The sequence below is a fragment of the Aphidius gifuensis genome, linkage group LG2, assembly GCF_014905175.1.
Source record: "Aphidius gifuensis isolate YNYX2018 linkage group LG2, ASM1490517v1, whole genome shotgun sequence".
NCBI classification, from domain to species: domain Eukaryota; kingdom Metazoa; phylum Arthropoda; class Insecta; order Hymenoptera; family Braconidae; genus Aphidius; species Aphidius gifuensis.
The window spans coordinates 23,941,852-23,958,627 of record NC_057789.1 but is presented as its reverse complement, the minus strand read 5'-3'; the positions used below and the strand labels follow the sequence as shown (position 1 = coordinate 23,958,627).

Below are 16,776 nucleotides of genomic sequence, written 5' to 3'. Positions count from 1 at the left end.
TTAGTATTCAGAGTTGAAAAAAGTTTTAAAAAGTTATTGTTTAATTAACACATTGATGCTTGACCGCATACACTAACTTACTAGAGACATATTTAATATTTTTTTTTCATTTTAAATTACCAACAGTGTTGAAAATAGAATTTGTTTTTCAATAATATATATATGTGTGTAAATGTGAATGTTTAAAAAAAGTGGATATATATTTTTTTAAATTGAGTTGAAATTGAAAAATAAATTGGAAGTATATATTTTTTTTATTTTCAAATCAATCAATTGTCACCTAGTTAATAATTTTTAGTCTAAAAAAATATATTTAAATTAAAACAAATGTTGAAAATAAAAATAACCAATTGGTTTGTTCAAATTATTGACAATAGTCACGAGAATCGTTTTAAATTTATTGTGTAATAAAAAATTTAACAGTTGAAATTTTTTCGATTAAAAGAGAGTTAATATTTGAGTGTCGAAACAATTATATATTTAGTAATCAATTGTCATTCAAAAGTTTTTTAAAAATGTATATTTATACTGATGAAAAATATATTAATAACAGACAAAAATATCATCTGCCATCAGAAATAATAAAATCAGCAATCAAATAAAAATATGATATGAAATTTATATGGAGCCAAGTTCATTGAGTTCATATATCCTGGTAGCTCTTTGATCCCAAAACGAGTGGATGGCTTAACGAGATCACACATGAATGCACATTTATAAAATAAAATAGCCTTTGTCGTTGAACTGACGCTTTTTTTTTTTTTTTTCTTCGAAATCAATTTCCAAATTCGTTGAGTTCACCAGTTGTGTTTCAAACACTAATTTTCAATTTAGCTTGATGACACACAAAAAAGCTCAAAGCAATGAGAAACTGGAAAAAAAAAATTTTTTTTATTTGTTTTTTAAAAATGGGCTAATAGGTGTCTTAGTCTGTCAACTTGTAACCTTTTATTATTCTTACTTAGAATTATATATGTCGGATTATGAAAGAAAGATATCCCAAAGGTTGACATTAAAAGTACTAAATATTGAATACGTTTATTTTTTAATGTTCTTATTTGACTTCTGCATTAGCAAGTATATTTTCATGTCCGGTTTCGAAAGCTTCTATGTTTTCTATTGCTTCACCGTTGATTGCAGCTGCAACTCTACTATCGTCTAGTATTGTTACGTGATTTCCGTTGAGAACATAAATTTCTGGTTTTTTATGAGAAACCTGCATAAAACAGAAAAATATAATTCGTAAATTGTTTGAATTTAGATATGAAAATTGCTTTGTTTTCACGAGGAAATTTGAGGGATAGGAATTTCAATTATATCAAAATAAGGAAGAAGATCAATAACTGCTATTATAATTATGTTCATAGTGATACATTATTGTGAGTACCTTAGACAGTCCGAAATCATCACTCATATTTTTTATTGTTGGCATAGATGGTTTTAGAAGCGTGATTGGTGAATTAATGGGCAAAATAATGGATGGATCATAAGCCAGGAGGGCAAGTAGTCTTTTATACAAGGAAGTGCAGAGATTTCTTTGTTGTTTTTCGGGCATCATTGACGTTTCTGATGGAAGATGTTTAATAAAAACATCGAGTTTCTGTTCCCAAGAAGTGCAATTCTGCAAACTCGAATATAATTCACTACTCAATGATGCATTCATAAAGTCCATTATTACCACTAAAATAGTATTCTGGAGTTCGCTTTCATTTGTAACAGCTAATTGCTCTTTCAGTATAGCAATCATCAAATCAGGAGAGCCATCAATGAGTATAAGTTTCCCAGTAAGCCCTTCTGCTTCTAGCAATCTGACAATTTCGATTGCAACAAGTGATCCAAATGAATAGCCAACAACGAGGAAATCTTGACGATCTTTACCTCTAGCTAGAACATGCTGATGAAAAAAAAAAAACATGCCATGTTACAATATAACAGTAAGTTCTAATGAAAAAATTAAATAAACTTACCGATAATAAATTTTTAGCAATTTCTTGAATAGAAAGATTTTCTTTTTGTTCACTATTGAATTGCAAACACGTTGCAGGTGACATTAATTTACCTGCAAGATTCGAAAATATAGAAGCAGATCCTTCAACACCAGGAACAAAAAAGACTTCACCTCGTCCAGACTCTTCTTTGGTTTTAAGTTTAAGACAAACTTCATTTTGCATGGATCCATCACTTACAAATCTCAAAAGAAGTCTCATTCCCGTCAATACTTCAGTTAATTCAGTCGATGATTTTGGATTTTTTTTCAACACTTCAAGATTTGCAGCGTCTAGCTCTATTAGTTTGGCAAAATTGAGACCACGTATATCTTGTGCCGTGAGAAATATTTCAAACTCTCGTTCTAGAGTTTGTTTTATTTCAACGCCCATCATAGAATCCATTCCAAGTTCAGCAAGAGATGTATGATGGCCGATAGTTTTTATATCTTTCAGCCCCATAATGTTTAATACAGTGTCAACAATATTCAGAGCACCAGACCCACCAGCACGTTTTTCTGCCACAACCATACTTGAAACTATTGGTTCAGATTGATCCAGGAAACTATCAAGTTCATGAAGACAAGATAAAATACTTTGTTGAAGTGTTCCACCGATAACAATTTCTTTATGATCTTCCAACATGTCTGCGACTAAACCAACATCACCAATTGCTCCCCATTGTATTGCCAATGCAGGTAGTCCCTCAGAAACTCTAGTCTCACAAATTCTTTCCATGACTGAATTTGACATTCCGTAGTTTGTCTGTCCGGCATTACCACGACCACATGATACAGAGGAAAAAACAACAAAATGACGAAGCAATGGACATATTTTTCTTGATAATTCGTCCAAATTTTTAGTACTCCAAGCTTTTGGCTTGAATGATTCTTCAAATGTTTCAGGTGTTTGATTTTCCCACAAGCAATCCTTCAAGACAACAGCAAGATTGAATATAGCATCAACTGGAGCTATACTCGTCGATTGTTTTAAAATATCAAGACAATCTTGACGAATGTATGCTTCTTTGCCAGAAATTACCAAGACTTTAGTACCATATGATTCCCACAACTTTATACGCATTTTTTGATATCCATTTTTAATACCAGTACGAGAAGTAAGGACAATATATTTCGCGCCTCGAAGAACAAGCCAGTCAGCAAGTTCTAGACCAAAACCACCAAGACCACCAAGTATAATGTAACTTCTGTTTGGAAGACAGTAAAAGCGTGGATGAGCTGGTAAAGCAATATTTTGTAAATTATTCTCATCTGCAGTTTTTATGATGACTTTTCCAATATGCTTGCCCGCCCCCATGTATCGAAAAGCGGTTTCAAGTTGGTCATGTGAGAACACTGTTCTAACGATTGGCTTGATAATATCAGCGTCAAGATATTTTTGAAACAGCTGCTGAACGTTTAATACCTTATCGAGCGATGATACAATAAACTTGTCCACCATAATTCCATAGAAGCTGATTTCTTTTAGGAAAGCAGACATTCCTACAGGCGTATCTTTAGCCATATCGAATTTGCCAATTTCTAAGAATCTTCCATTAACAGCCAAACACCTTATTGAAGCTTGCAATTTTTCTTCGGACAACGAATTCAGAACAATATCAACCCCTTCGCCTCCAGTAAGTTTTAAAATCATATGTTCGAAGCTGGTGTCTCGCGAATTGCCAATATGGTCTTCAGGAATCTGAGGAAAATGTTTTCTGATAAATCTCAGTTTGTCAGGAGTACCGACAGTTGTAAACACTTCACAGCCTTCGTGTAAAGCAAGAATTATAGCTGCTTGTCCAACACCACCTGAACCAGCATGAATCAAAACTTTGTCTCCCTTTTTCATGTTTCCTTTTGAATAGAGGGCATAAAAACACGTAACATACACACAAGGCACAGTTGCTGCATCCTCTAATGTCCAGCTTTTTGGAACTTTCCAAGAAAAGTTACGATTGATAATTGCCATATTTGCCATGACTTTTCTGTCGTACATGCCCATAATTCGTTCATTCTTTGAATCGATACCAGAATATTCGAAACCTAAAACACATTCTTCTTCTTGACGAGTTCTTGCAAGAACTTCTGCTGCTAGCTTGCCGGTCGCTAACATAACATCCCGGAAATTTATAGCTGAATAAACGATCTTTACTAAATCGGGATGACAACAATCTGGAGTAATTGGTCCTTCCAACCATCGAAAACTACTCAAATCACCTCGAACAAATTCATTTGCCCAAGCATGATGTTTTATTTTTAATTCTTCTTTTGGAATATGAAAATGTCGATAAGTTCCCCAAATAGGTTTTGCATTTTTTAAATTACTCGGATGAGGTCGTAAGACATTAATTGCTAAATCAAGATTTAACTGTTCTTTGTAAAATGGATTTTCAATGTCAAAGTCTGGTGCATTGGGGTCTTGTAAAAGAAATCCACGAACGAGTTCCCCACCTGGCTCTCTGCGAAGACAGTTCACCAGTCCTAACAGCCCATTTTCGAAACTTTTCTCACTGACGATCAAAATTCTTGAGCTCAATTGGGATTCTTTTTCGATTTCCGCTTTTAGAGCAGCTTTTAAATTATTGACCCACGTGAATGAGTCATTGCTCACTCCAACAATAACTGACGTTTCTGGGATTTTCGTAATTTTTCTTAACAAAAAAACGATTGAACCATCCACTACTTTACGAAGGATTAAATTAAGATTTTGTTTTATTAATAATTGTTGAAGGAATTTTTCGTCATACCCTTTAGATTCAAATGTGAGAAGAAATCCGTCTTTTTTTAATACTTCAAGTGCCTTGGGCATCAATGAACTTTGAGAAGATAAAAGATTTTTTCCCGTCACAACAAGAGCATTCGAATCTGGTGATAGTTTCTTTAAATCTGATACTTTATTGATAGTTTGCGGAAGATTCTCGTCTTCAAATCCAGTGCCTTTGAAAACAATTTCCACGTCAGCTTGCATCATAGGTATATCTTCGAGAATTTCGAGAATCATAGGTGAAATTAAATGTTCGATTTTTCTACTTTCCTGTTCTCCAAAGAATTCCAGAGTTTTTACTTTGACTCCCTGATGGTGTTCAAGTGCCAAGTGAGTAGCTGTACAAATGGCATCTCGCATCGAGATAACTTTGTTGTCTTGATTTGCAACGAACTTATATGTTTCTAAGACTGGCTGACCAGCATTTTTTTTTCGGGCAATTGCACTTGCATTAAGACCACAAATTTCAATGCCGCCGGAGACTATTGTGTCTAAAGTTTTGTCACAGATTACTTGAAATACTGAAACATGAATTAAGAAATAATTCGAAAATGCAATTTGCAAGTTTAAGTGTTATTTTTTAATTTATTTGAAAAATTTAATTTGCGCCAGTTCTTTATTTACCTTTATTATCGTCGGGCATTTCACAAATCTTGTTGAAATGAGCTTTTGTATCAATAACTAACTTTTGAATTCCCGTGGGAACGAACAACCCTCGAGAATCCATGCCTAGAATTTTCATCTGTAGCATATTGTCAATGAAAGCAACCCAATTATTATCCCACATAATTTGACCACTGCTACCATCAGTCGTTGTAGATCTAATACTTCGGAAGAGACCACTATAATGATATCCACGGAGTTTTAGTTCTTTATAAACGTCTTTGGTTGACATCTCTTGAACATTTCCACTATCATATATACATTTGGTCTTTTCGGCAGACGGATTTGAAATTTCTCGTACGTAACCCGTAACTACGGCTGCTCCACCTTCTGATACTTCAAACTTTCCGGATCCTATAATTTACTTATTATAGAATACTTATTATTAGACATTTACAAAAAAATTTTTTTTATGAATTTTTGAATTCTTGCCTTTTTGGACACTGAGTGTCAATTCAACAACACCCTCTTTCGGTAGATTCGTTGCTCGCAAAAACTTGACATCCTCAAAGACAATCGAAAGTTCTGTAAAAAGTTCTCCTTTCATCATTCCTACGGTTTCCCAAATTAAAACCAAATAACCGGTAGCCGGTAGTAAAGTTCTGCCGTCGATTACATGCCCTGCCATGTATTCGAATTCTTCATTTTGCAATGAGACCTTTACCATTCTTTCTCCGGAAGAGATCTTTTCTTGCATTTCGAATTTTGTTACATACCATTCATTGGAATGGTCCCACCTTATTAATGGAGAAATCATCGGTGTTCCACGTGAAACTGGGAATGAAACTTCAGGGTATAATTTTGCAATTTGAGGCTGATGACCAGTATTATATAATTTTCCAATTCCTTCGAGAAATACTTCAACATTATCTACATGGCCTCTTTGTGTCAAAGCAATATTTGTAACACTTGGATTAAGAGATCTTCGTAGAATCGCTTGAAGAAGTCCATGAGGTGCAATTTCAATGGTAACTGCATCCTTAGGAATCAAGGCAGATGTTTCTCCGAATAATACAGCACTCAAAAGATTATTAGTATGATATTCTGCGGAACATAATTGAGCAGCTGAAGTAGACCATTGATTTCTTGGTATAGAAGTACTAAGCCATTTAGGACTACGAGTCTTTGGTTCTGGAATTACTTGCTTAAGATAACGTAATAATCTTGGACCAGCTTCAGCAATGTAGCGACTATGATAAGCAATATTATTGCATAGAACTTCTCTTGCAAATATTTTTTGAGCAGTGAGTTTAGTGACAAAGGCTTTCATTGAATCAGCTGGACCTGAAATTGTTGAACTTTCTGGACTATTGTGACATGCAACTTGAATATCTGGAGGGCACAAATCCTTTATTTCCCGATAACCTTAAGAAAAAATATTTGAATTTATTTTCAAATAATACATATACATAATTAATGCATTGACTCATGTGTAAACATAAATGCAACTAATACCTAATCCAACAGCTGCCATTGAACCACGGGTTGTGTCTATTTCAAGTAAAGCTAAACCTCTTGAGTATGCAGCTAAAACCATTTGCTCAGCTGTAAAGCAGCCATCTGCATATGCACAGCCCAATTCTCCCACCGAATGACCAATAATTTTATCTGGTATAATTTCCAGCAAATTTAACATATCAACGATTCCAATCTGTACTGCAGCAATTCCAACGAAAGAATTGATGATATTGTCGAATGTCGATTTGTCAGGATTTATTAGAATATTGTAAATATTAATATTTTTTGGTCTCAGGATGGCATCGCATTTGCTAATGGCTTGAGCAAAGACTGGAAAGCGTAGGAGAGCAGCACCCATCGCTGGCCATTGTGATCCCATACCCGAAAAGACAAACCAAATAGGTCTTTTAGCTCCAGAATAGTGTTCGATTTTTTTTATTTTTTTCTCGGAATTTGTGTTATTCAATATCGTAAAGCCACGATACAAATGACCTGGATCTTCCTGCATATAAATTTCATGAAGAAGTCTTACGTATTCTACATCTATGGGGCGACTTTCAACCTGAAAAGTAAAGTAAAAAAAAATTCAAGTTCAACATTTTACAAGAAACTAAATATTTCAACTCACGTCAGACAATATACAATTTATAGCGTCTTCAGTTCTTCCTGAAACGACTACAAGTCTTGGAAGATCATCGTGTGGTGCCCCACCATTGATTTTTATTTTATAGTTTGGTCTTAACAAAAGATGAGCATTAGCTCCACCGAATCCAAATGAACTCACTGCAGTGAGACCACAATTCCATGGCTCTGGTTCAGTTATAACACGAACTCTACCCTCTTCAAGAGCTTTAATATCTTTTCGAGGAATTTTAAAATGCAAATTTGGAGGGATCGTTCCAGATTCAAAAGCAATAATAACTTTGGCAAGTGAACACATTCCACTTGCTGCCTCTGAATGTCCAAGATTCGACTTAATAGAACCAATTCTCAAGGGTTCCGTTCTGCCCTGACAAAAAATAGTATCAATTGCATTAACTTCTATAGGATCACCAACAGCTGTCCCGGTTCCATGAGCCTCAACGTATGCAATTGATTGTGGTGGAACTCGGCATTCTTCATAAAATTGCCGAAGAAGCGCGGTCTGCATTACACTCGATGGGAAAAGAATGCCTCGTTCTTTAAATCCATCGCAGTTAGTTTTACCATGAACAATTGTTGCATAAATTCGTTTTGCATTTTTTGCTTTTTGAAGATAAGCCACACTAACGGTTTCACTTCGTACATAACCATTCGCCCTTTCGTCGAAAGATTTGCATCGACCGTCGCGAGATAAAACACCTGCACGAAAACAATTTCAATAACGTTCATTAGATTGTCGTTTACTGAAAAGTTCTAAAGAAAAACTCAAACCTAATCGTTTAAACTGTAGAGTTGTATTAGGCAAAAGACAAAGATTGCAACCTCCAACTATAGCTGCCTCACATTGACCACTTCGAATTGCTCTGTAAGCTTGTTCCATAGCAAAAAAACTTGAACTACAGGCAGTATCAACTGTATAACTTGGGCCAGTTACTCCAAGCCAGTATGATAGCCTATTCGATAACATTGCTTTGCTGCAACCCATCATACCAAATCCATTTCCCTAGTTAAAAATTTATATTATAGATGAGTTTTTGAAATTCCAATGTAGTTTTGATTGAATTACTATTTACGTCTTTGGTCAATTTTATACATATATATACAGTGTATATACAGTGTATATACACTTTGAGGCAGTTGCCTAAGAAAACAAAAAAATTGGGTTTGAATCCCGGCTAGGAACATTTGATTTTTTCTAAGTTTCTCTTTTTTAAAAATGGTTTCATGGAATATATACATACAATCACAACTTTATACCTGAAGTTTGTCGTAAAACCAAGTTTTTTCTGATTCAGACAAACACGAACCAATGAAAACTCCAGTATTACTATTTTTCACGGAACGAGGATTAACCCCTGCGTCTATAACGGCTTCATATGTGTGTTCCATCAACATTCTACAGGATGGATCCATTACAGCTGCAAGCTTGTAATGCACTCCAAAGAATGATGCATCAAATTTATCAAGATTGAGGATTTTTCCAGATCCCTGCGGAATATCAGGATGATCTACAACGACAATAAAATAGTAGTAAAATATCTTCGGTTAATTAGAAAAATAATCTATAGCGCTTCAGGCGTATTAAATATAGTTCCTGATATTATTCAGATCGCATCATCAATTTCATTATATATCTCTTCAATTAATTTTTTTTTTAAATTTTTTTGACAATCGCATTTTATTCAGTCTACTACAATTCAAAAAAAATTTCTACGACAATAAAATTTGTGTACAAGTTCTATACTAACCAAGTTTCCAGCGTCGATCATCGTCACTTATCAAATCCACCTTATTCATTAAATTTTCTTGTAATTTTTTTATATTTTCCGAATCTGGAAAACTTCCAGCAATTCCAGAAATAACAATTTCTTCACCAGAATCAATCATTCTCTGACTACATGGATCAAATATCATATTTTTTTCGCCACTTTTCACCATTTTGTATTATTTTTTTCTAAATATATTTGAGAATTCAATTGAAAAATTTTATTCACTTTATTTAAAAATTTTTTTTTTTTAACAATTTAAAGAAGCAACTCTTTATCTTGTTTTATAATTTAAAAAAAAAAAAAAAAAAACAAAAATTCGACCACTGTTTTAGACAATAGTAAATTTAGATAATATAACCATGAGACAGTTATAAAACGTAATAAAGCATTCCTCGTTGTTGTTCGATATTTTATAATGGTTACTCCCACTTTTAATTTTATAATATATCACCTCACTAGGTCAGATTGAATTTTGAAAATCAAAACTTTGTCAAAGTATTTTAAATGGGATCGAACTCCAAGTAAATAATGTAGATCAAAGTTCATATCGTTGATATTTCATCATCAGCATTAGTCAAATTTTAGATTGTGCCACATACAATTTGGGTAATTTCTACGCAACTTATGAATTCAATGTAGTTTTATATTTACCGATATAAATTCTAACTATATCTACTGTTCATATACTTTTTTTTTGTAAACAATCATGATATCTTTTTCATTGTATGTATTTTTTTTTTTTTGCATATACTATCAATATCATAATTCCAGTTACGAATTCGCACTATTGCCGACTTTTTCTACCCAAATTTTTTAATAATAATTGTTATCATTCATCAAAGTAATAATTAATGGAACATTATTCGTTAGTAGAAATGGCATTGAATATAATTCAAACATTATTGTATTATTATGAAATGTATACAGTGAAAAAATTTTTGTAAATCATAACAAGTCGTCTTCTTAGTTTTCTCTTATTGATTATCATATTCATTATAAAATAATAATAATAACATAATGATAAAGTTCAGTTGAAAAAAAAAAATAATAATAATAACATCTTACTTTTATGTGAATCGAGCTATACATATTGTATGGAACAATATTTTCAAGAGTCAATGAAAATTATTCAAAATAATACTTAGTATTGTAATGTCATCCGTTACCGGATATAGTTTTAAATTGAAATACATTCATTGACGTGGGAATAAATGAAAACAATACTTATATAATGACTACTCGATCGCTGCTGGGTACTCCTGAAAGTTGTCATTCAGCGAAGAGTAAAAATTCACAGTGTCTTTTTTTCGTTTCACTCTTCTACAAATAGCAAAATATAATTAGTTTTTTTTTTTTATATCATATATTTTTTTTTGCTTCTTTTTAACTCATTTTTTTTTTTAGCCCTGATAGGTTTTTTGTTTTTTTCTTTTTCCTCAGACATGCGATATCTCGAGGGCGCTACTTTGTAACTGCAGTGTATATGTTTCGTGGTGCAGCAGATCGACTAGACAAAAAAAAAAAATAATAAAAATATACATATAGAGATCGCAAGTGAACTTTCATTATGAAAATTCATCAGACAAAAATTTTTTACACATGAATTTGTAAACGTGTATATAGCTTTTTTGAGTATATTGTTTTTTTTTTTTTTATTGATGACATGTTAACAAGCAAATATATATTTTTAAAAATAAAAATTTTATTAATTATTTCGTTATTTTGAAGAATCATTAAAATTTTATTTCGTCAATTCACGTATGTCTGCAGTCTGAATGATTTTGAAATATATTAAAAATTTTATTTGATTTAATTTTTGAATCATTTAATAATGACAATTGACAATCAAATTTTATTGATTACTTTTTATATAATTTACTACTCCTATTATAATTTTTAATTTTTATAAATAAAAAAAGTTTTAAAATTTTTGAATTGTCCAATTGACAATATAAAAAATTACCGACGAATTACTAAAACTTTTAACCAGAAAATTACAAATTATTCTAAAGCATTTTTCTTTTATACTCTCTAATTATTTTTTAAAATAAATATAACCTATTTTTAAATATACATATTTCAATAATAAATTCATTTTATCTATATATATTTTTTGTTTAAGAAATTTTTTTTTTATTTTTATCATTGTTAATTTGAAGCTTTATTTAGAAAAAAATTTAAAGAAACATTTATAAAGAAGTTGTCATTCAATATTGTCATTCAAAGCGAAATGATGACGATAAAAATAAAAAAAAAAAAACCAAATTAATACTCAATGTTATTAAAAATATTTAAAACATAAAAAACATTGATAAATATTTCTAATTTATTTGGAAAAACAATAAACAAAATATTTTTTTTTTAAAATAAATTTAAAGTTCATTGTAGAGTTTTAAATATTTTATTTATTCATTATTTTTTTTTATTTTTAATTTATCAATCATTATACAATATCAGTTTTTCTTTTTTTAAATTATTTATACTTTGTTGATTTTTATTTTAAGGACGGATGGTTTATTGTTTGTGAATCGATAACTTGATGTTTTTTACAAGTTCCAAAGATCTTTTGAGCGATTGTAGGGATACAATAAATTTCTGTGATACACCATTTTTTATATAAATAATTGTTATAATAACTATTTTGTAAAAGTTCAGGAATTATAACAAAAGAACAACTGTTGTCTTTGTTGCCAATAAATTTTAACCAATCATTTCGGATAAATGATTCATACTCATCGTATAATAAAAAAGATTCTGTATGATCTGAATCATCATTCGAAATTTCAAAAATACATTGTTTTATTTTTGTATTTGATCTATCACGATGTACTGTTATTGATGTTACATTATCGAATTCACCAATTTGCTCTTCTCGAACATCTACAACACGAGAAACATGAAAAAAATAATAATTATTTAAAAAATGAATATAAAATGTTGAAGATTAGTTATTTATCAGTTTAAACAAGATTTTTTTTAAACTATAATTTCAGTTTTTTATTAGATCATTGTATTTATAATAAAAATTATTACTTACCACATGTTATCCAATGAAACTGAATAAACAACAACAAGCAACATATTAAAAATGATAAAATATTCATATTGTTTTTATGTCTACTCTTTCGTCGACAATAATTTAAAAATTAGTTACTTTTTTAAATTAATATCATACAGTTGAAATAAATGTAGAATATAAAAATAGGATAATTAATTATTAATTTAATTAAAAATTTTTCACAATTAAACGTATAATAATTAGGTGTCAACTTGTTTTCAAAATATTCTTTAAAAATAATGTTGTGTTAGATCGATGAAAGCAACCTGATTAATGAACAAGTCCAAACAATTTTAATAATAGAAATTATAATAATCAATTTTATAGAAAAACAGCTAAATTATTTAGATCATTTAATAGTCATAAAAACCAGACACTGATAACGGTCAAGGAATTATAAAAATAGTATTCGTTTATGTTGTTTGTTTAATATTTATTGACCTGGGTCATTAAATAGAGGTGAATAACAAAAAAATAATAATAAAAATCGAAATTTATTAATGAAAAATGACAACCAAGCAACGCATAAAATATAATTGACACTGAAAGTAAAATGAGATTTATTTAATTTATTTAATTTTATTAAGAAAAAAAAGGATTACCTTAGTACCAACAATAAAAATTAATTATTTTATTAATTAATAAATTTCAGAGAACAAATAAATAAAAAAATTAAAGCTTTGAAAGTATTTTTATTTTAATTTTTCATTATTTGATAATTTTATTTAATATGTTAAAATAATTATTAAAACTTTTAAATTTTTATCTAAAGGAAGGATAGCGTATTGTATACGAAATGATGTCTTCATGTTTATAACAACTTCCAAAAATCTTTTGTAAAAATGTTGGGATACAATAAATTTCTGTGATACACCATTTTTCAATTAAATTATTTTTAGAATGAGTATTTTTTAAAAGTTCTGGGATTATAACAAAAGAACAACTGTTGTCTTTGTAGCCAATAAATTTCAACCAATCGTTTCTAATGAATGACTTGTATTCATCGTATAATAAAAAAGTTTCTAAACGATATGCATCATTCGTTATTTCAAAAACACATTGTTTTATTTTTGTATCTGATCTATCACGGTGTACTGTTATTGATGTTACATTATCCAATTCATCAAATTGCTCTTCTCGAACATCTACAACACGAGAAACATGAAAAAAAAAATATAAAATGCTGAAGATTAGTTTTTTTATCAGTTCAAACAAGATTTTTTTTAAACTATAATTTCAGTTTTTTATTAGATCATTTTATTTATAATATAAATTATTACTTACCACATGTTATCCAATGAAATTGAATAGACAACAACAAGCAACATTTAAAAAAAAATGAAATATTCATATTGTTTTTATAAGTCTTCTCTGTTGTCGACAATAATTTAAAAAGTAGTTGTTTTTTTAAATTAATATTATACAATTGAAATAAATGTAGAATATAAAAATTTAATTCAAAAATTTTTCACAATGAAACGTATAATAATTGGGTGTCAACTTGTTTTTAAAATATTCTTAAAAAATAATGTTGTGTTAGATCGATGAAAGCAAGCTGATTAATGAACAAGTTCAACCAATTTTAATAATAGAAATTATAACAATCAATTTCATAGAATAACGATTAAATTATTTTGGTCATTTAATCGCTATACAAAACTGATAACGATTGAAAAAATAAGAAAACAATATTTTTAGAAATATTTATTAACTTGGGTGATTAAAAAGAAACGAATAACAAAAAAATTTAAAATATTACAAAAAAGAAAAACACCGATAATAATATTTAAATTATTAAATAATTTTGTAAACAAATTTTGTAAAAAAAAAGGAAATAATATCTACAAAACAAAATTTAATCATGAAAAAAACATATACCCAGGTAGAAATTAGTCAAGGAATTCGAAACTAAACCTCGTTTCGACGTCGAAAACCGAGTTCGATTCTATGTAGAAATGTTACACTATTCGATGTCGAAACGAGGTTGTATTTCTACCTGGGACAGTGAAGAAAATATATAATATTTACACTGAAAGTAAAATGAAGCTTATTTAATCTATTAAAATTTATACAATAACAAAAATTAACTAAGTAACATTTTTTTTTTTGATAATAAATTTTTAAGAAACAAAAAAAAAAAAAATAAAAAATTATATTATTAAAATTATTCTAATATTGTACAATAATCTACAATATGTTTAGTTATTTTTTTTATTATTTTATTTATTTTCTGATAACAATGGTATTTATGTTTTTAAAATATAAATTTTTTTTTTTTCCAACATTATAACTCAAATAAAAATTATCGTATTGTAAAAAATTGAAAAACTAAAAGCAACGTTCACAATAATTTCTTTACAAAAAAATTAAAACTAAAAAAAAACTGAAATATTTTATCAATATAATTTTATAAACAATGTCTATTACAATGAAAAAATTATTTCAATTGTTTTTTATTGTATTTTTTATTCTTGATAAAACAATAGGTAACGTTATAAAAATTTTTCTTAAAATTTTAAATAAAATTAACGTATAATTTTGTCTATTTTAATTAGATATTTTAGCCAACTGCAAAATTTCAATTCCAAGTAGTTTGCCTTCAAAATATCAACCACTTTATTTGTATACCGAAAATGTACAAGGCTTCATTCATCCAAAATCAGGATCAAAAGAAATTAATATTGAAAGCGATGATGTTATCTTATTGGCATGCCCGGGTAAATCTTTTACAGATAAAAAAATTAAATCTTCTGTCAGAAAAATAACATGTCTAAAAAATGGACAATTTAAATTTGGCGATAAAAATTTAAAAACATTAAAAGACATGAAATGTTCTGGTTATGCTCAACCAACTGAAAAGGTGTATCATAATACCGAATGTGGAAATTGTGGAGTTAAAAAATCAATTGGTTTTAATATTGAAACTCAAGATGGGTAAATATAATTAAAAAAAAAATCAATTATATGTTTTTTCAATTTGCAAAAAATCTATAAATTATTAATAATTTTCCAGAACAATATTTTATCCACTCATTGATTTTTGTCGTGAAACAAGAATTAGTCATACAATTTATGCACATTCACAAATACAAGGTGGAATTAAAAATCAAAGAGTATTAACTTATTCACACATTAAAGAAAATGAATTATTAGACAATGTTTATTTGCCGGATAAACAAATTGATACAATTACACAAATACTTGGTGATCGAGAACTTGCAGAGAAATTTATTCGTCCAGGAATAACCAAAGGTATAATAAAATAAAAAATAAATACAAAAAAGATAATGACTTGGGTAAAATAAATAATTAATAATATATTTACAGATGCAAATTATTTAGTTAAAAGTCACATGGTTTCAATGGCTGATTTGATTTTTAATTCACATCAATATGCAACAAATTCTTACTCCAATATTATGCCAGTATGGAAAAATATAAATTCCGGAAATTGGCAAAAAATTAGAAATGCTATTCAACGATATGCAATTAATAAAAATTGTACTCTTGACATATGGACAGGAAGTATTGGAGTATTGCAATTTAAAGATAAAGATAATATTCTACGAGATATTTATTTAGACAATGATGATCTGAAAGAGAGATCAGTACCAGTACCAAAATTAATTATTAAAGTTGTCAAGGATATTGATGCTAAAGCGGGTATTGTTTTTATAACAATTAATAATCCATATTTAGAAAAAATTAAAGATCATTATTTTATTTGTAAAAATATTTGTAGTACAAATGAAATTTGGGTTGATTGGGGTTTTAATGAATATGATAGTTTTAATGTTTTGAGTAAAGGATACACGTATTGTTGTGAAGTAAATGATTTTTTAAAAGCAATACCATATTCAAAAAATGTCATCAAGTTTGGGCTGTTGTCTTGAATAATTGTTATGTATACATAATTAATTTGAAATTTTAATAATTAAATTTAACAATTAGTACTAATAATATAAATAATATTTTAAATTTAATATTAATATTATTAATAACAAAAAAAAAAAAGCATAAAATAAAAAAAAAATTCTTTTTATATTAATTTTATCAGTAACTTACACTTCCTATTGGTATTAAAAAAATATAAAACGATACAAAAAACATCAGCTGCATATTTTATATATAGCTTTGAAATATTATATCGAGTCATTTAAAATGTTTATTCTATCAATTTTTATCGTGCTTCAATATACAAAAAATTCAGCAAACTGTAAAATAAATATTTTTGAAGATTTAAATTGTTTGATTGATGAATAAATCATGAAAATTTTTAATAATTAAATTTAACAATTAGTACTATTAATATAAATAATAATTTAAATTTAATATTAATATTATAAAATATAAATTGTACTTGTACGAAAATAAATATAATAATAATACGCAAAAAAAAAAAACATAAAATAAATTCCTTTTATATTGTTTAACC

The 16,776-nt window shown here is 28.6% G+C and overlaps 1 protein-coding gene across 1 annotated transcript; it reads right to left on the bottom strand.

Annotated features, from left to right (window-relative positions):
* Positions 1 to 1,054: 1,054 nt before the first annotated feature.
* On the bottom strand, positions 1,055 to 9,452 carry LOC122850599 (fatty acid synthase-like). The gene is made up of 10 exons (XM_044149734.1): positions 9,263 to 9,452; positions 8,772 to 9,022; positions 8,286 to 8,517; positions 7,501 to 8,213; positions 6,870 to 7,434; positions 5,847 to 6,779; positions 5,376 to 5,768; positions 1,968 to 5,272; positions 1,388 to 1,894; positions 1,055 to 1,216 (listed from the first exon to the last, which is right to left on the bottom strand). Exons 1-10 carry the CDS (start codon positions 9,450 to 9,452, stop codon positions 1,055 to 1,057), a joined length of 7,251 nt encoding a protein of 2,416 aa, XP_044005669.1.
* Between the last annotated feature and the right edge of the window lie 7,324 nt (positions 9,453 to 16,776).